The sequence below is a fragment of the Capricornis sumatraensis genome, chromosome 2 (assembly GCF_032405125.1).
Source record: "Capricornis sumatraensis isolate serow.1 chromosome 2, serow.2, whole genome shotgun sequence".
In the NCBI taxonomy this organism is placed as follows: Eukaryota; Metazoa; Chordata; class Mammalia; order Artiodactyla; family Bovidae; genus Capricornis; species Capricornis sumatraensis.
The window spans coordinates 29,799,668-29,820,049 of NC_091070.1; the positions used below are offsets into that span (position 1 = coordinate 29,799,668).

The following is a 20,382-nucleotide window of genomic DNA, read 5'->3' on the forward strand; positions in this document are numbered from 1 at the left end:
TATTACTGTAATGACATGCAAAAAGGTAAATACCAAGGGGGGATTAAGAAAAGCCTTCCAAATGAGGTACATGCTCCGTTAAAATCACACGTTCCAATATCTGGTAGTATCTGTCTGAAAAGACTTTTTTAAAGATGAAATATGTAAAATCTCATTACATATAACCATTAGCAGGTGACCAATTACAATTCATTTTGATGATGGAACACTTAGAACCCCAACTAAATCTAATTTCCCGCCCCCCACAAAAGCACTATTAAAAATTTGTTGCTGCTGTTTAGACATTAAGTTGTATCTGACTCTTCAACCCCATGGACTGTAGTCCGCCAAGCTTCTCTGTCCATGGAATTCCCCAGGCAAGAATACTGGAGTTAACTGCCATTTCCTTCTCCAGGGGCTCTTCCAGACCCAGGGATCGAACCCAAGTCTCCTGCTTGGCAAGCATCTCCTGCTTGGAAGGCAGATTCTTTACCACTGAGCCACCTGGGAAGCCCACAAAAAAATGTACTCAATAATATTTTGAATTTTGTTAATTTAAAAAACTTTGCCAATTTATTTTATCTCATTTATCTACATAATGGCCTCAGTTTTGCCTCTTGGCCCCAAAAGCCTAAAACACATTTACTCTCTGGTTCTACAGAAAAAGTTTGCAGACTCCTGCTCTAAATCATTAACTACAAATTCAAATAACTTTAGCAGCTAATAATATAAACAGATGAAAGCAATACATCATAAGAAGTACAGGTAACAATGCAGGAGATGTGAATTTGATTCCTGGGTCAGGAATTTCCCTGCAGCCCACTGCAGTATTCTTGCCTGGAGAATCCCAGGAACAGAGTATCCTGGCAGGCTACAGTCCATTGGGTCGCAGAGTCAGACACGACTGAGTGACTAAATAGCAACAGCAGCATAGGGAGGTAATGAATTGGAACCTTTATTCCTTATTTAAAGACACTTAAATTATGTTGGGGTTCAACCCAACCCATCCTATGCAAAACCTTGGGGGCTAATTCAACCAGGAAGTGCTTATTTGGGACTTTTAATTCTTCTTCCTCTCCCTTCTCTGCAAGTATATGTAGGTCAGGGGTCAGCAAACTTTCTGTAAAGGGCCAGATAGTACTTCAGGCTTTGTAAGGTATAAGGTGGCTTCCCAGGTGGCACAATGGTAAATAATCTGCCTGCTGATGCCAAGAGACGTTGGGTTCAATCCCTGGATCAGGACGATCCCCTGGAGGAGGGCACAGCAACCCATTCCAGTATTCTTCCCTGGAAAATCCCATGGACAAAAGAGCCTGGTAGGCTACAGTCCAGGGGGTCGCAAACAGCTGGACATGACTGAGCACCGATGCGCAAGTTATAAGGCCTCTGCTGCTTCTCAGCTCTGCCACAGTAGACAAAAGGTAGCTGCAGACAATACTTAAACACTGTATTTCAAAAAGAAACATGAAAAATTGAAATTTTAAATTCATATGCTTTTCATATGTTAAAAAGTATATTACTCCTTTGGTTTTTTCCAGCCTTGAAAACATACAGACAAGTTTAGCTCATGGAGCATACAGAAACAGGAAGCAGATGGATTCAGCCAAGGTCCTACAGTTTGCCTTCTCCCGGTCTGAAGTGAAGTCACCCAGTCGTGTCCGACTCTGCAACCCTGTGGACTGTAGCCTACCAGGCTCCTCTGTCCATGGGATTTTCCAGGCAATAGTACTGGAGTGGCTTGCCATTTCCTTCTCCAGGGGATCTTCCCAACCCAGGGATTGAACCCAGGTCTCCCGCATTGTAGACAGATGCTTTACCATCTGAGCCACCAGGGAAGTCCCTAAATGTAGACAATAAATTTGCAAGTGGAATAAGAACTTTTTCCTAATACTGTACATCCATGTGCTAGGCTATTAAGTGTGGGTCAAATGATGTTCTTATTCATACATGTAAAGCAGTAAGATCCATTCAGTGACTCCTTTTGGATGTGATACCTAGTAACTGAATTCTTGGTTAATCCACTAGAAAATCACGGCCAGAACACTCAGTAGATAGACTTTTTAACTTTGTTACTTTTTTTTGACAAGTTTTCTGCCACTTTAGATATTGAAATGATTATCCAAGTCACCTGTTGACAGACTAAAGCAAGAAGTTTAGATCAAATATTTATTGAAAGAAAATAAGGAATACTAAATAATAATACATTACAATTACCATGTACATGTATTCAGTACCATTAGTATCTGCTAAAAAGAGAATGCAGTTAGTAGTCAAATCATGTTTCATGTAATGAAGTCCTCAGAACTTCTATTAAAGATATCAACATGGTTATTTAGTTGATATCACTTATATCCCATATTAGAACTCGATCTGTAAAATTTCCTCAAGGTCTTTAGAAGTTTGTCTACTCAGACTTGGTTTTACACAGCTGCTGTTTATAAGTCTGACAGTCATCTCCAGGACATGGACTCTGCAGTTTAACCACTTGGGTTCAAACCCAAACTCTGCTCCTTTTAAAATGTACTGACCTTTAGTAGGTTACTTAACCAAAGCATCCCTATTTGTTAAAATGTGGAGATAATACTAACACTGTTACAAGGATTCCTCACAAAGCAGGAGGCACAGTGCTTCCCAGATGGTTAATGTTCAGTAGTTGTTTCTGTGCTAGTGTTGTAAAACTTAGGAAATTCATGTAGATGAAAGACTTGTTCACACTTTTGTTTTGGGAGAGTAAATCACTAAGATAGAAGATAATTTCATCAACATAGAATACTGTTATTTAGTAAATTGTTGCCATTAGGTTATCTTTCACCATTCCCTTTGATCTAATACAGTCAGTTAACAATGTTTAAATTTGACCTGTTGAACAAAGTATGGCAATAGTAAGGGTAAAATAATTACAATGTATCCAGGTGGTAGAATTTAACTGATTTCCCAAATCAGGTGCAGGTAATTTCCACAATAATAAAGTAGGTTCAGAAAAAAAGTTTTGAAAGCCTTTGAAAAATTTTGTTAATAATTAATTCATTCTATTTAAATACATCATACAAGGTACTGAGAATAAATAATAGTATTTATTTTTTAAAGACTGGATACCTTACTTTGGCAGCTGAGTACAGAAAATCCTTAACCACAAGTCCAGTGTTCTCACTATTCTTTGAACAGATTTATGTGTTGTACTTAAAGTGCTAGTCCTCTATTGGGAAAAAACTAATACTAGGGTGGCCAAAAAGTTCGTTCGGGTTTTTCTGTAAGATGGTACAGGAAAACTCGAATTAACTTTTTGGCCAACCCAATAGATATGAAAAATAGGATGCAACCTAGTAGAGTATAGATAGAACTAGAGTTGGATTTAAAAAAAAAACTCACCTGTGTTCCAATTCTGGCTTGTGTGTATGATTTTAGCCTACTTAACTATTTGATTTTCTCAATTATCAAAGACAGAAGGGTTGTGAAGATGAACATGCACTCCTGAAATTAATGCCTACTTAGATAAGATGGTGCTGTTACATATGAAATTTCTACTCTAATGTAACCCACAAATTTTGTTTCACATAACTTTCTACTCATAAAACTAACATCTGTTGTAATGGAGATTTGATAGAAAATCCCTTAATTTCTTTGAGAAATGATATCCCGTACCCAGTCATCTAGGTAACAGACTCATACAAGGTTGAGATGCTACAAATATCCAACTTATCCACATCCAAACTCTGTAAGCAACATTCAGGGTGTACTCAAAGCCTTTGAAGTTTCAAAAGAAACTATACCGGGGTCTGCAATTTACTCATAGAGAAATTTCATTTAAAATATATTCATTCCAGTCTTCAAGGTTTCATCATAAAATGAGCTCACATTGAGGTGAAAGGTGCCTTTTAAGTATTAAATTTTATTAACTTACTTCTTTGAATTTGTCATTAAAGCAGGTTAATACTCTGCTCTGGTTTATCCTAAGTAAGGCTCACAGCTGGGAACTATAACACACTGATCAAGGTTTGTCTCACTTTCCACTGCTCAAAACAGGCACTTAGTCCTTAATATTGAAAGAGTGACATTATCACAGGTCAGGTTTTACTTGCCACAACCTGCTGGTAGAAGGAAATATATCCACTTGTCTGGACTAGTATTAAGAAGACATTGGGAAAAAAAAATGGAACATTTTATGAGAAGAAATAATAGTCTTGGATATTAACACTAAATGTCGTATTCAAAATGGCATTTTTAAATGTGTTCAAGTAAAACACTGTAATAAGAGAAAAACCACAGAACTTAATATAAAGTCTGGCTTTATTTTTTAAAAGATTTTACAAGTCTGTCAACCTCAAACTCACATAGGTGAATTATTCATATCTTCCATCAGATGAGGCTTACGGTTTCAATCCTGCTCAGAAAAATATAAGTAAAAAATAAATCTTTTCCACAAATATTTATCCACTATATTACCCAACTTAGTTCTGAAAATTTCTCTCTATAAATACTTTAATGCAGCTGCTAGTGGTAGGACTGTTGTTGTGCAGCTGTACATGGCTATAATTTTACAAGTCTGCCTTACTTTTGCTAGCTCTCTGGTTCAGCTCCAAGGTCCAGATCTTATAGGGGAGAAATAAAGGTTAACTGGGCTGCCAGAAAAGCCCACTGAATGCATCCTGTAGTGCTCTGTGACAAGCCAGAGAAGAAGTATAGCCTCCAGCAAGGTCCTGTGGCGAGGCAGCTCTGACATGGTTTAAATACCTACAACAAAACAGAAAGTGTGGCGTTGGCATATAAAGCACATGTAAACTGGTAACACTTTAAAAAGCAACAGTAAAACTGATTCAAAAGTCAAATTCTAGGACTGAAATGTTCAGACTTTATAAATGCATTGTTATCTTTTAAAAGGAAACTTACCAACTCTAAATTATAAAATGAATTTCATTAAGATCTAAAAACAGCTCTAAAGGAGTCTTCAAAAATAATACTTGCTATTAAAATGTTTCATATTCCCAATTTTCAGAACTAATTTATTTTGCTGGCTATTGTTTGGGTACCTAACTGCTGCTATCCTTCCTGGCATACACTTAATAAATGAATGCACATCATAATACTACTGTATTACTAAAATTTTACATAAATACTGAATATTTTACAATAAATATGTTCTGAAAAAAAAAAAACAAGTGATGGGGGGAGAGAACATACTAGTTACTTTAAAATTACTTCAAAAAAATAAAAATAGAAAAAATTAAAATTACTTCAATATTACAAAAACATATTGTCTTCCTCCTCCTACATGAAAGGAAATCTTAGAAAACTACATCTAAGAAATCTCTGAGACAGCCTGAGTTCAAAAGAATGTCTCGATTAGTAAATACAGAAGAGTCTTGATTAAATCTCAAAAGACTGTTACACACATGTCATTTAGCAATTAAAACTTTCTGCCTTTATAAAGGTATACAAACGGGCCTTACAATGGGATAATCCTAGCTGAAGAGGGAAAACTTGTTAGCATGACTACCAGCACTGTCAGAAAACAAATATTTCCAGCTTTGCTTTAATGCCTAGTTTAAGAAACCACATTGTTTCTTCAGGCCTCAGGAAGTAAAGCAGCTTCACCCACTTTAGAATTACGGGTATGGCAAATGAATAAATCAGGTACCAGAACACTTTAATAACTTGGAAACTTTTCTATTCTCATTCATTCAAACTTCCTGTGTGTCAAAGTCTTGATGCATGAGCAACTTATTATTTCTAACATAATAACAAGTCTGTTTTTCATTTGTACCCATGTTTAATAAGCTTGTGTGATTAAAAAATATATGGCAATATAAAAGACCAAATAGAAAAAGTGGTCAGAGTAAGACACAGCATAAGCTCCTGGAATTGGCTATAATTTATTCACACTGCCACAAATCAAGGTGTTAACTCAATTCTTTGCTTCTCTACCAAGGGTGAAAGAGGAAAGTAAAAGGTGAAAGGAAATTAATATTTATTGAGCAACAATCTCCAAACTTTTTTGATAGTATATTTATAGCAGTAAAAATATCTGAGTATGCATCTCCAAAATTTGTATACTTGTTTAAAATTATACGCATAAAGTATTAATATATACTATTAGTATACTAAGTGTTAAATATATATCATAGTATATATATATGGGCTTCCCTGGTGGCTCAGATGGTAAAGAATTTGCTTGCAAAGTGGGAAACCCAGGTTGAATCTCTGGGTCGGGAAGATTCCCTGGAGAAGGAAATGGAAACCCACTCCAGTATTCATGCCTGAGAAATCCCATGGACAGAGGAGCACGGTGAGCTACAGTCCATGAGGTTGCAAAGAGTCGGACATGACTGAATGACTAACACTTTCACTCCCCCCTCTCCCCCCCACTGATGGCTCAGATGGTAAAGAATCTGCCTGCAATGCAGGAGACCCAGGTTCAATCCTTGGGTCAGGAAGATCCCCTAGAGAAGGGAATGGCTACCTACTCTGGTATTCTTGCTTGGAGAATTCCATGGACAGAGGAGTCTGGTGGGCTACAGTCCATGGGATTGCAAAAAGTCAGATACTACTGAGCTACTAACACTTTCACTTTTCATAGTATATATACACATAATACATTAGTAAATATATTATAATATATATATGAAATTTAAAACATTTAAAGGATGAAATTAGAATATTTAAATGAAAGTTCTAATATTTTCTCCTTATATCCTATCTTACATGTCCTGATGGGATGCATCCCACCTTGGAGACCATTGTTACTGAACAGTTGTTGTCAAACTCTTGATATAACCTTGGGTCCCATAGGATTTAAATGGGAATTCGCCAAACCTAATACATGCCATAAAAGTATGTGCTTATTACCTTCCAGGATAAAATACAATGTTCACTGTTAGGACTCTGACGGATGAGAAATAAGCTAAGTGTTAAATCACCTCAGAAAGTAAAAATTAACCTGAAACAACATAAAATCAATTTCTCTTCACCAAGAAATAACTATCACACAAATAATAAGTGAATAATATTTCTACAGGTATCTTGGAAGTGAAATCTTCCATTCCTGATACAAGTTTCAAGCTAAGTTTATCCATATCCCAGATAATGTTGTATCACCCTTTTCCCTTTCCTCAGACCCGCAAAAGCACACTCTTAGCTCCAATGGCTGTTTAGCCAAGGCAAAACTCAAGTACCACAGTGGAATGTGTCAACCTTACAAAGCCAACTATCATAAATGAAGAACTGGTTTTCATAACAATACAAACCACTGTGCAACTAGCTGTTTTAATTCATCACATTTTGGTACAACTTGTTTCTGGGAAAGTTGAGTCATACCATCTCTGGCTTGGCAATTCAAGCATAAACTTGCCGTATACATACAGCTTTTTACATGTTATCCTGAGAAACTGGAAACAGCTGCACTGCTGGCAGGAAAACACAGGCCCACCAATAAAATATCCAAAACAGTTGCATCTTTTAATTTATGACTGTGCAGTTTCCATAAAGAGTATATAAAACAGTGCAACTTTTTATAGGTAAAATGTAATAAACAGTCATACTCATTGATGTCATAAATGAGTTTTTAAAAGTTTATTTAAAATGATTAGTGTTTGAAAATAGTATTTCTTGAACATGGTCATAATCTAGAGCAATGAGCAAATATTTTTAAACTTGAGTTATTAATGCTAAGTTGTAGATTCTCACTGCCAACATCAAGTCCATTAAAACTTCTTTGCATAGCATTGAAAACAATGCATTTCTCTTCTAGCAAATCATTGACATTAAACATATCTGTAAGCATGATTCTTTAAAGATCTGCTTACTTACATTGCTGTTTTTTCTTCAGGGCTGTAGCTGCACAAAACAGTTATTGTTAAATATTTCAACCTATTTTCTCCATGGCAATCTACATTAATTTCAATTTAAAAAAATAAAACGGGCCACTCTTGTTACTCAACTGTGGGCTATTATTTTCTAAGTATCTTAAGTTCTTAAACCCTTTAATTATTGTGGTATACCAAAGAATTTTGAAGGATCTGCAACATTAAAACCACACAATGAGAATTTAGTGTTTTGCCTACTTTTTCACAGTAATTCACATCTGTGTTGTTTTAATTCTTTCATGACCGTTTCAAGTACATCACTGAATAGGATTCCTGGGGTTTCTGGCAGAGGTCAGTATCATTTCATGTACACCTTTATACAACAGAATGAGGAAGAAGTCTTAGCCAAATTTATTTCCAAAAGTCAAGCTCAGTTGGATTTTGGAGCCTGGAGGTAATTGCTCTTACTATTTAGCCAATCCCAGGACAGTATTTCTGTTTTTCATGGGTTTATTTTAAATACCTGTAAATCTTATAAGCAGAAACCAGGAAAGAAAAAAAGGTTTGCTTATTTTGGTACCTATACCTTATTTTTACTGAAAGCAGACTAAATTCAAAGATTTTAAAATCATACCTTTGATTATTTTCTTAAATAAGGCTTAAAAAAAGTATGTTTTCAAAAGCATGTCTACAATAATTCCTATACAAAGGGCATCTTATGCCTTCATTTACACTACATTTAAAAGTGCCTTCCTTTGCCATTACCCATCAAACTCTCTTTCAAACAGACTGTGGAGAAGGGGGAGGAAAAGGAGGGAATGGATCCTGAGAGGGGAGTAAGAAAGGATTAAGCGTTAGAAAATCACCCCTGAAAGTCTGTTCCTAAACTTTGATTTCCTACACTGTCATTTTCTTCTGTTACATTTAGCAGCTTTTGCTCCCAGAGAAGGTGGTATAATTTACACTTAGCTTCAGAAAGACTTCATTTTCTCAGTTCTTTAACATAAGAGAGCTCCCCTGAAATTACTCTTTTACTATTTTCCTTCCTTTAAAAAGCCCTATACTGACCATATGGCTGAAGTCTAGGACTCAGCTCATTTTAGTGCTATGCAACAGTTCTCTGCGTTCTCAGCTAGGGGCAGAGGGCAGGGGTTGTCACTCAGAACGAAGAGGCAGCACTCTTTTCCTCCAGTCGTAACTCCGTCATGAAAACCCTTGAAGTGCTTTGGCTCCAGAGAATCAAAGAATCTCAGAATTTAAATTAAAATGAAAATATGAAGCTCATAGTAGTTTCCTCCTCCTCAAATTACCAGGCCCTACAGAGAGTTAAAAAAAAAAGTCCAACTTTTAAAAAACTTGGACTGGTTCAAACTAAGGAAAGGAATGAATAAACTCTAGAGACTAAGACTTTCTTTTTACAAGGTGGCCCATTTTTTAAAGTCAGCATTTAAAGCCATCATACATTAAAAAGACCAGTTCCAAGTAGTTCTGCCTCCCAGCCTACAAAACTCAAATCTAACTACCATTAAAAGAGATCAGCCAACAGATCTCAGCTGTCAAGACCCAGAGCTCTTGTAAGAAATTCAGACAAAGCTATAAAAGATTTACCTTAACAATCTGAAGTCTATCTCTGATTGATTAAAAACAATCAGAGCAATAATATGCTCAGACAATTATCACTAAAATGCAGAAATAGTGCCCGCTTCGGCAGCACATATACTAAAATTGGAACGATACAGAGAAGATTAGCATGGCCCCTGCGCAAGGATGACACACAAATTCGTGAAGTGTTCCATATTTTTATTCACCATTGCAACGAAAAGAATAAAATACTTAGGAATATATCTACCTAAAGAAACTAAAGACTTATATATAGAAAACTATAAAACACTGATGAAAGAAATCAAAGAGGACACTAATAGATGGAGAAATATACCATGTTCATGGATCGGAAGAATCAATATAGTGAAAATGAGTATACTACCCAAAGCAATCTACAGATTCAATGCAATCCCTATCAAGCTACCAGCAGTATTTTTCACAGAACTGGAACAAATAATTTCAAGATTTGTATGGAAATACAAAAAACCTCGAATAGCCAAAGCAATCTTGAGAAAGAAGAATGGAACTGGAGGAATCAACTTGCCTGACTTCAGGCTCTACTACAAAGCCACAGTCATCAAGACAATATGGTACTGGCACAAAGACAGAAATATAGATCAATGGAACAAAACAGAAAGCCCAGAGATAAATCCACACACATATGGACACCTTGTCTTTGACAAAGGAAGCAAGAATATACAATGGAGTAAAGACAATCTCTTTAACAAGTGGTGCTGGGAAAACTGGTCAACCACTTGTAAAAGAATGAAACTAGATCACTTTCTAACACCGCATACAAAAATAAACTCAAAATGGATTAAAGATCTAAACGTAAGACCAGAAACTATAAAACTCCTAGAGGAGAACATAGGCAAAACACTCTCAGACATAAATCACAGCAGGATCCTCTATGATCCACCTCCCAGAATTCTGGAAATAAAAGCAAAAATAAACAAATGGGATCTAATTAAAATTAAAAGCTTCTGCACAACAAAGGAAAATATAAGCAAGGTGAAAAGACAGCCTTCTGAATGGGAGAAAATAACAGCACATGAAGCAACTGACAAACAACTAATCTCAAAAATATACAAGCAACTTATGCAGCTCAATTCCAGAAAAATAAATGACCCAAACAAAAAATGGGCCAAAGAACTAAATAGACATTTCTCCAAAGAAGACATACGGATGGCTAACAAACACATGAAAAGATGCTCAACATCACTCATTATCAGAGAAATGCAAATCAAAACCACAATGAGGTACCACTTCACACCAGTCAGAATGTCTGCGATCCAAAAATCTGCAAGCAATAAATGCTGGAGAGGGTGTGGAGAAAAGGGAACCCTCCTACACTATTGGTGGGAATGCAAACTAGTACAACCACTATGGAGAACAGTGTGGAGATTCCTTTAAAAGTTGCAAACAGAACTGCCTTATGACCCAGCAATCCCACTGCTGGGCATACACACCAAGGAAACCAGAATTGAAAGAGACACATGTACCCCAGTGTTCATTGCAGCACTGTTTATAATAGCCAGGACATGGAAACAACCTAGATGTCCATCAGCAGATGAATGGATAAGAAAGCTGTGGTACATATACACAATGGAGTATTACTCAGCCATTAAAAAGAATATATTTGAATCAGTTCTGATGAGATGGATGAAACTGGAGCCGATTATACTGAGTGAAGTAAGCCAGAAAGAAAATCACCAATACAGTATACTAACACATATATATGGAATTTAGAAAGATGGCAATGATGACCCTGTATGCAAGACAGCAAAAAAGACACAGATGTGTATAGAGGACTTTTAGATTCAGAGGGAGAGGGAGAGGGTGTGATGATTTGGGAGAATGGCATTGAAACATGTATACTATCATGTAAGGATCGAATCGCCAGTCTATGTCCGATGCAGGATACAGCATGCTTGGGGCTGGTGCACGGGGATGACCCAGAGAGATGTTATGGGGAGGGAGGTGGGAGGGGGGTTCATGTTTGGGAATGCATGTACACCCATGGTGGATTCATGTCAATGTATGGCAAAACCAATACAGTATTGTAAAGTAAAATAAAGTAAAAATTAAAATTAAAAAAAAAATAAAATAAAATGCAGAAACACTCTAAAAACTGAAGTTAGTGCTCAGATGTCCTAATCCAATCACAATGTCAAAATAACACAGGAAATGTCCACAGAGAGAAACTGATGACTCTGTATATTCTAAGATAAATGGAGAAAGTGCTACAAGTCAGAATAACTGTCCATAATTCTTAGGGCCATTGGTCATAAAAATATGTGGCTTCATGAACTCCAACCAAAAATATAACAAACTTCCATAGTCATCATTGACTTTGTTATCTTTATTATATATTCTTCACTTTATTATCTAGACAGTAACTTGAATAAACTTATTAAAGCTGATCTCCGATTTACACTAATATAACTGGGAATCAAGTGACCAATTATTCCAGACATTTAGACCACATGAACAACAAAGCTCATTTGGGAACTGAAAGCCACAAGGTGCCCAAGTAAGAGATAATTACAGACTGCTCAGGTAAGTCTTTCTGAATTATAACTGAAATAAATTATAGAATTTATTACTATCAAAGAACACACATTTAAAACTTAAAATTCAAAATTCAAAAAACTAAGATCATGGAATCCAGTCCCAACACTTCACGGCAAATAGATGAGGAAACTATGGAAACATAACAGAGTTTATTTTCTTGGGCTCCAAAATCACTGAAGATGGTGACTGCAGCCATGAAATTAAAAAACACTTGCTTCTTGGAAGAAAAGCTGTGACCAACCTAGACAGCATATTAAAAAGCACAGACATTACTTTACCAACAAAGGTCCATATAGTCGAAGCTATGGTTTTTCTATTAGTTATGTATGGATGTGAGAGTTGGACTATAAAGAAAGCTGAGTGCCAAAGAACTGATGCTTTTGAACTGTGGTTGTTGGAGAAGATTCTTGAGAGTCCCTTGGACTGCAAGGAGATCAAACCAAAGGAAATCAGTCCTGAATATTGGAAGGACTGATGCTAAAGCTAAAGCTCCAATACTTTGGCCATCTGATGTGAAGAACTGACTTATTGGGAAAGACCCTGAAGCTGGGAAAGATTTAGGAAGGAGGAAAAGGGGACAACAGAGGATGAGATGGTTGGATGGCATTACCAACTCAATGTACATGAGTTTGAGCAAGCTCCGGGAGTTGGTGATGGAGAGGGAAGTCAGGTGTGCTGCAGTCCATGGGGTCACAAAGAGTTGACACGACTGAGCAACGGAACTGAACTGAACTGAAAGAACACCCTAGTTATTTTAAGTCAAGGTAGCTATTACTGAAAGTTAATACAGCTACATAGTGAAAGCAGTATTTCCTTGATATGCGTGAGAACTACTTGAAAACATATAGTTTGTCTAATGTTTACTATGATTTTCATGCTAGTAACAGATGTGTGCTGGAAGTTTTATCACATCTTTATAAAAGAAGAAAGAGTAATTTTTCTCCAAGTGTGGGGCACGTAAAAAGGAAAAATTCACATCTATGGAGCTCATTCATTCTTAAAAAAACAAAAAAATTACTCAGTATCTACTATTTGCCAGGTTTTGAAGCAACTCTGAGAATAAAACAGACAGCAAAGACTCCATGCTCTCATGAAACTTGTAATTCAGTAGGAAAAAAAAAAAAAGATGTTAAATATCATGAAAAGGAAAGACATGGCTCTATGGGTGTGGATAAAAAGGGAAACCAACATGAACAAGTTTAGAAAATGAAATTAGAGTTAAGCTTAGATCCAAAGGATGAGGAAGAGTCAGTAAGCAAGGCAAAAGGAGTAGAGAAATAATCCAGCAGAGGGAAGAACTTAGGTGAAGCAGTAAGGAGCCACAGCACATGTTGAGAATACAAGGAAAAGGTCACTACAGCTCAGGATGAGGCTAGAGATGTAGGCAGAAAGTATCCAAAACAAGGCCTTATGGAAATGTTAAGAAATGTGAATTTTATTCAAAGAGCAATGGGAAGCCACTGAAAAGTTGTTGGAAGCTAGTAATCTAAATAGGCTAGTTTGGCAGCACAGTGGCTTAGAGAAGCAGAAGTTGACTGCAGAGACACTCCTTACGAGAATGCTTCTCTATTCCAGGCTTGAGAAGCGGTGCCTGGATTAGAGTGTTGGCAGTGGAAGTAAAGGAAAGTACTAGTTCAAGGAGTTTCCCTGGTGGCTCTGTGGTAAAGAATACGCTGCCAATGCAGGAGATACAGGAGACGGGTTTGATCCCTGGGTCAGGAAGATGCCTTGGAGGAGGAAATGGCAACCTGCTCCAATATTCTTGCCTGGAAAATTCCATGGACAGGGAAGCCTGGCAGGCTATAGTCCGGGGTTGGGGGGAGAGGGGGTCCACAAAAATTCAAACACAACTGAGTGACTGAGTGCACAGCACGCACTAGTTCAAGAGATATTTAAACATCAACTGAATATGGGAGAATGGAAAGGGAAGGACTTCCAACTGTCTAGTCAATTTCCAGCTCTCTAGTCACATAGAAAAAGAAAGATGCCCTCACAGAGATAATGGAAAACTGGAAGAGAAGCAAACTGCAGTGGGACAAGAGAGAAGGGGAAAATTGTGAGTTTAATTTTGGACTTGAGTCTGAAGTGATTATATATAAGAAATACATGAGTTGAGATACAGAGCAGTAGCTGGATATATGGGCCAAGTACTAAGAATAAAATTATGGAATGAACATAATTTGGGAGTTATCAGTATGTAGAGGGCATCTGAAACCATAAGAGTGAATACTTAATATTTAAGGCGAGGAGACAGAACAAGAAGGGAAAGGACTGGGGCGAAGGCCTAGAGGACTACAGGGTATAACTGACAAAAGCAGCTGCGGCAGTTAATTTTACATGTCAACATAAAATTATGTCAAATGAGCCACAGGGCACCCAGATATCGGGCTTACCATCACTTCTGCGTGTGTCTAAGTATACCCCATACAATCTCTTCCCTTAGACTTACACAGAAGATAGATGCAAGAGACACAGAAGTCACTTGGAAAAGAGTTAGAACCTGCTACTCGTGCCTCTCCCTTCTTGTCATCTTAAGGAGATAATAATAGCAAAGCAGAAAACCTATGAGATTTCTCCATCTAGGGGCTCCAAGGGGCCTACTCATAGTACTTGTAGCAGTAGTGTTTCTTATAGCAAAAGAACAATAGGAACAGCCCAAGTGAATACTGATAGGAGAATGGACAAATTGTTAAAATGATAATCGTCATATTCAGGGTGACTGAATCTCTGATATTAGGTGGAACCACAGTGGGAGTAAGAGAAATGCACACAGGTAGTTTCAATAGCACTGACTCTGCTCCAGCTCATAAGTTAATAAGTAGAATTCAAAATACAAGACTTGAAGGAGTAGAGGGGAGAGAAAGCAATGAGAATGGAAACAATTCAGCAACTGTTTTATTATTACTCTTTGTAAAGTATATATACTATATAATTTCTATATATGAAATATTTCATTTGAAAAAGAGTGGTGCAAACTAGAGTCACAACCACAGCTGCCATTAATCCAGTCAACAATCTGCCTGGAAACACTAAATCATCTCTAGTTAACCTTGATTTCACCAAATATTACTAATTATAGCTACTTTGATTCCATTTGTAATAATTCATGTTAATGATAATAATGTGTCTTAAAGTATATATAATACCAAAACATGCTACATTCACATTATTCTTTCCACTGTTTTAGTGGACTCCCTCCTGGTTTCCATGCAAAGTCAATACATTAATTTAAGATAAGAAAGTAAATCAGATTTATCTGGAAAAACTATTTGAAGATTACATATATAAATAGCAGGGCTAAGGATTGATCAGTGGTTAAAAAGCTGATCTACTAAAGCAGCAGAAACAAAGTGATGGATGAAATCAGTTAAGTGGTCAATGAGACTTCAGCCAAAGCCCTGACAATCTGGAATTTTTCCCCACAATAATGCATCAAATTTCTACTTCTTTATTAGTATGAAACATCCTGGGATGGTACTAAGGCTAACAGCCTAGATGGAGAAACCAAATTCAATTCCTCTCCTCATTAAGTACCCTCCTAAGTTTGCAAAAGAAAAACTCTCCCCATTGCTGTGGTTTTCTGCTGACTACAGACTCTAAATTAAATATAAAATCATGGCAGTCTTCTTCCCTGTACCATTTCCCTCTTTGTCCCTGTACCACATAAATATATAAAGACATCACGGGCTAATAGAAAGGACAAAGAGTTTAGAAACAGATGCATTTGGGTTTGCATCCCTCCTTGGACAATTACTAATATCATGATTTGGAAAGTTCTTTTATTTTTCAAACCTCATCTTCCCCCCCTGCCCTATAAAAGGGAGACAATAATACCTCATACTATTTTTTAGAAGGTTAAACAAAATATATATATATGTAAAGCATACAGCACAGAAAAGACATTTGATAAAGTACAGGGTTCATGACAACCTACATATTCTTTGACACTATGAATACAAAGTAAGCTTTCATAAGGAATAGGCCTTTCACAGCCCAAATTTCCAAAGTCTTTACCTTCCACTAATCAACACGTACTTCTTTCCAACAGGAATCTTCATCTGCTCTCATATCTACTTCAAAAATAACAATAATGCCTTCTCTCTTCCCCTTTTTACTATACCCCAATTATGAAGATCCAAGTGAAGGTTTTGGTTTTGATTTTTTCAATTAGACAAATTAGGGGACCTTCCCTGGTGGTCCAGTGGTTAGGATTTGGCACTTCCCTTGTAGGGTATGCAGGTTCAATCCTTGTTCTGGGAACTAAGATCCCACATGCCATGCAGCACAGCCGAAACAAAACAAAAATAAATAAATCTTAAATAAATAAGACAAATTAGAGTATTCCTGCTTGTTAATCTTTTATCACAGGGTAATAGAGTTACCCAATGAGGCTAACATGTTAAAAGACAAATAGGACAATTTTACAAACATACATATATAATATATATAATACATTTATATATTCACAAACATATGTGCAGATCTATATTTCATAAATCCCATTCACACCCTAGAATATTTTATTTCAAAAGTTAAATTGCTATATTATTTCTACCCTCACTACCTTTTCCTCTTATTCTTCATATCCCACTCCTATGAACTGACCCTTTCTCTGTCCTTGCCCTCCTCAACATCTTCCTCCACTCTCTCTACACCTGGAGACAGCCTCCAGCTGTGAAATGCTCTTAGCCTCTGGTTTCCATAACAGTATCTGTAATTTGGACCACACTTCTAACTGCTTTGACACTTGATTCCCCAAACTTCTCTTCTTCAACCTGCTTCCTAATTTACTAGTTTTCTTTTTGACTGACTTTCTCTTCTTCTATTCTGGATTCCATCTCTGAAACGTTCGGCTTCATTCACCACCTCTGTTCTAAATACTAAATGTTTGGGAATGCATGTACACCCGTGGTGGATTCATGTCAATGTATGGCAAAACCAATACAGTATTGTAAAGTAAAATAAAGTAAAAATAAAAATTTAATTTAAAAAAAAGAGAGAAAAAATAAATAAATAAATACTAAACCCTATGGTTCTATCCTTTGCCCTTTTGCCCTTGTGTTTGTGTCTCACACTATAAATGTAATATTTTCATAATTGAGCTCATCTTCCTTTACACACCTACCCCTCTGTGTCTCTTATTCCTCTTAATAGTTTCAGTGTAGTCCTAATGTCATTTTGGATCTTCTTTCTCCCCCATACGAATGACAAATCTGTATCACAGTATCTCTCTACAAACATCTGTTTACCTCTCACGTAATCTTCATTGCCACTGTGATTATCTTATTTCAGCTCCTTAGTATCTCTTTCATGGACTACTGCTAAAAGTCTCTTAACTGAGCTCCCTATTTCCAGTATGGTCTACTCACACCATACCTTTGTTTAGGCTGTTTCATTATTTTGGGATGACCTCCCCACTGCCTGTCTTCCAAAGCCATGGTTCAAATATCAATCCCTCAATTCTGAACAGAGACATGAGAAGCTCCCCTATGCAACAAAGAAACATGTACATATAGAATATATACTATAACAAATGAAAATAAAATAAACAACTAAGTTTAAAACCAAGAAAATGCTCAAGTGCCAAAAATTACAGTGGAACACAAAGTCAGAACATGAGCAGAAGCTGAAGTTCAGGAAAGTGCCGGGTCCCAGTGATCTGACATCTACCCAGGAACAGATGACAGGCTGTAGGAAGCTGGAACTTGGCGTGGCTCCCTCCATATAAACTGAAAAAGTGCTATCTATCCCACGTGTAAAACAACTTATACGGAAATTCTGCTTATTGGCCTGGGACAGTTGTTAGGGGCATTGGCCAAAAATAATTCATACATGAGAAATCATAATACCCAAGCCTACTTTACCCCCAGGAAATTAAGAACAGTAATTGGTCCAGATTCAGTGAAGCCAATAGGACCCTGGCAGAAGCAAATGTGAATCTCTACATCAGCATGCTTCCACAATCCAAGGTTCACAGGAAAGCAACTCCCACTAAAAAGAGTTCATAGTTAAAAAAGAAGAAAAGGAATGAAGCTCATCTATAAAAAGTCAGAAGACACAAACAACCAATGGCAAGACTAACACTCAAACACGTGGCTAAGAGAAACTGAAAGAAACATTAAAGGAAGCATATTTCATGTCAAAAGAGATGACGAAAGAAATAATGCCTTAAGACAAGAAAAACATAAAAAGAATATACATTCTCTTTTTTAAAAACTCCATCTGCAATATTTGGAACAAAAGCATCAATGGACAGATTAAGTGGCTGATTATCCACAGACAGACAGAAAATGAGTAAACTGGAATTCCACACATGTGGAAAACACAAAGAATTTAGCAGAGCTTAAAAAGATGGAAAACGTGAAATAAGCACTAAAGGAGATAGCAAGATGAAAATTGGGAAGAGCATCTTTCTGATGGGAAGAGCACGATATGAGGGGTAAAGAGCGAAAAACACTACCACTGCCACCACAAAATGATAACAAAAAAATAAAGAATAATAGAAGGGGGAGTCTAAGATTAAAGCATTCTAAAAGGCCTTTCCTCTGTTCAAAAGGGAGAGAGATGGTACCTTTAGACTTCTGAAAAATAATACCTGTTAATTCTGGGTAACAGAATTATATTTATTTATTCTCTGTACTTCTCTATGTTTAAATTATTTAATAACATTTTTAGATGCAACCTCTTCTAAATTAATCAGGTAGACTTCCTCCTACTCTGAATTTGCACAGCACTTTATCTCTGCCTCTCTTGTAAGTATCATGGCTCTTTATACACATTACATATTCTCTTTGAGATAAGTTTCTTGATAGCAAGATAAATATCTATTCACTAAACAACCATCGTTTAAAAAAAAAATCATCTGAACTTCTAAGTAGAGGGTAAAAAACTTTTGAAACTAAATCACCATTCTTGTTATTTAAGGATCTAAAGAATGATCATGAAAATAGGTGTCAAGTAAAAATATACAGGACATGAAAAGAGTTGTCACCACAAATTATGAAGCTGTGGAGGAAGATGACAGAAGATTAAATGGAAGACAGGCTGTGTACATCATTTACAGAGGAAGACAGGAAGGTTTCCTGGAAATCAGACGCTGTCTACAATAATGACAAAGATGGGCATAATGTAGAGTGCAAAATGACAGTATTTCGGGCTTCCCTGGTGGCTCAGTGATAAAGAATCTGCTTGCCAACACAGGAGACACAGGTTCAATCCCTGATTGAGGAAGATTCCAAACACTTGCTCCAAAACTGTTGACTGTGCTCTAGAACCCAGGAGCTGAAACTACTGAGCCCACATACTGCAACTACTGAAGCCTGCGCCCTCGAGTCGGTGGCTCCACAAGAGAAGCTAAAACACAATGAGAACAATGAGAAGCCAAAATGCAATGAGAACAATCCAACTAGAGCAGCCCCCGCTCGCCACAACTAGAGACAAGTACGAGCAGAAACAATGACCCAGCACAGCCAAAAATAAATATATTTTTTAAATTGTTTTTTAAAAGACATTTAAAATTAAAATATTCATATTTTCATAAATAGGTATATTTGAAAATTGCTTTGAGATTTTATTATCCTCTGTATCAAATGCTGAACTCTCAATGTGTTAACCAGTTTTATACTTAAAGATACATACTATAATGGGGCAAAGCTATAAATGCAAAGAAAAACAAGAAATTCAAACAGAAGTAGACACACCCAAAGCTAGATATTTTGTAAGATATTTATTTTTCCTTTCAAAGCACCTTCTGAAAAGTTCTATTTCATACACTGGAATCTGAATCATGTTGACAACTTCGATAAATCTCTAAAGCAAACAATAACAAGAAAAGACAAAGTCAAGTGGATAAAATAACTGATGTTTTTCTTAATTATGGAAAATTCTATTTTCCAGCAAGTAAAAACAGGTTCATAAAATATCTACTCAAGGGACCAGTGACTATAAGCAGTAAAATCTGAATAAAACTCCAAGAGTTCTGGTTTAATGCATAACAATTTCAAGTTTTTAAGAAGCATTTTTAATACTTAAGTACAGAAAACTTGCACTCTCTTCCAAAAGCAAAACCACAGCATCACTTTGGGAAAAAAAATAATCTATGCCCATTATCATAAGTAATGTGCTAATGCAATCAATTTTTACCAAAACTGAAGTTTTTCTGGAACAAAATGCCTCAATAGATTAGTCAGTCAGTGGGTTAATACCATTTGGACCAGAAACTTCATGTGTAAAGAAAATATTTTCCTCTTATTTAAAAAATTATAGCCTTATTTTCAGTATTCTGATTTGCTTCCAGACTACATTTTTTAGCAATGCGTTATGCCTTTGCACATGCTGGTATAATATTTTAAATAAAAACATGTTTTAATCAGTTACATATGACTTATTTGAAAATCATAAGTTTTTAAAGTTTAATTTTGCAAAACCG

The 20,382-nt window shown here is 36.4% G+C and overlaps 1 protein-coding gene and 1 non-coding gene across 3 annotated transcripts in view; one reads left to right on the forward strand and one right to left on the reverse strand.

The window, feature by feature from the left end:
• Positions 1 to 4,373: 4,373 nt before the first annotated feature.
• MNAT1 (MNAT1 component of CDK activating kinase) overlaps positions 4,374 to 20,382 on the reverse strand; it is a 215,615-nt gene continuing 199,606 nt past the window's right edge. For both annotated transcript variants that reach the window (XM_068965440.1, XM_068965439.1), the window contains one exon: positions 4,374 to 4,710. In XM_068965440.1, coding sequence (XP_068821541.1) covers positions 4,590 to 4,710 — 121 coding nt within the window. In that variant the 3' untranslated portion in view covers positions 4,374 to 4,589. The remainder of the gene's footprint in view (positions 4,711 to 20,382) is intronic.
• LOC138074633 (U6 spliceosomal RNA) lies at positions 9,474 to 9,580 on the forward strand. The gene has a single exon (XR_011144465.1). It is a non-coding gene; the product is annotated as a U6 spliceosomal RNA (small nuclear RNA).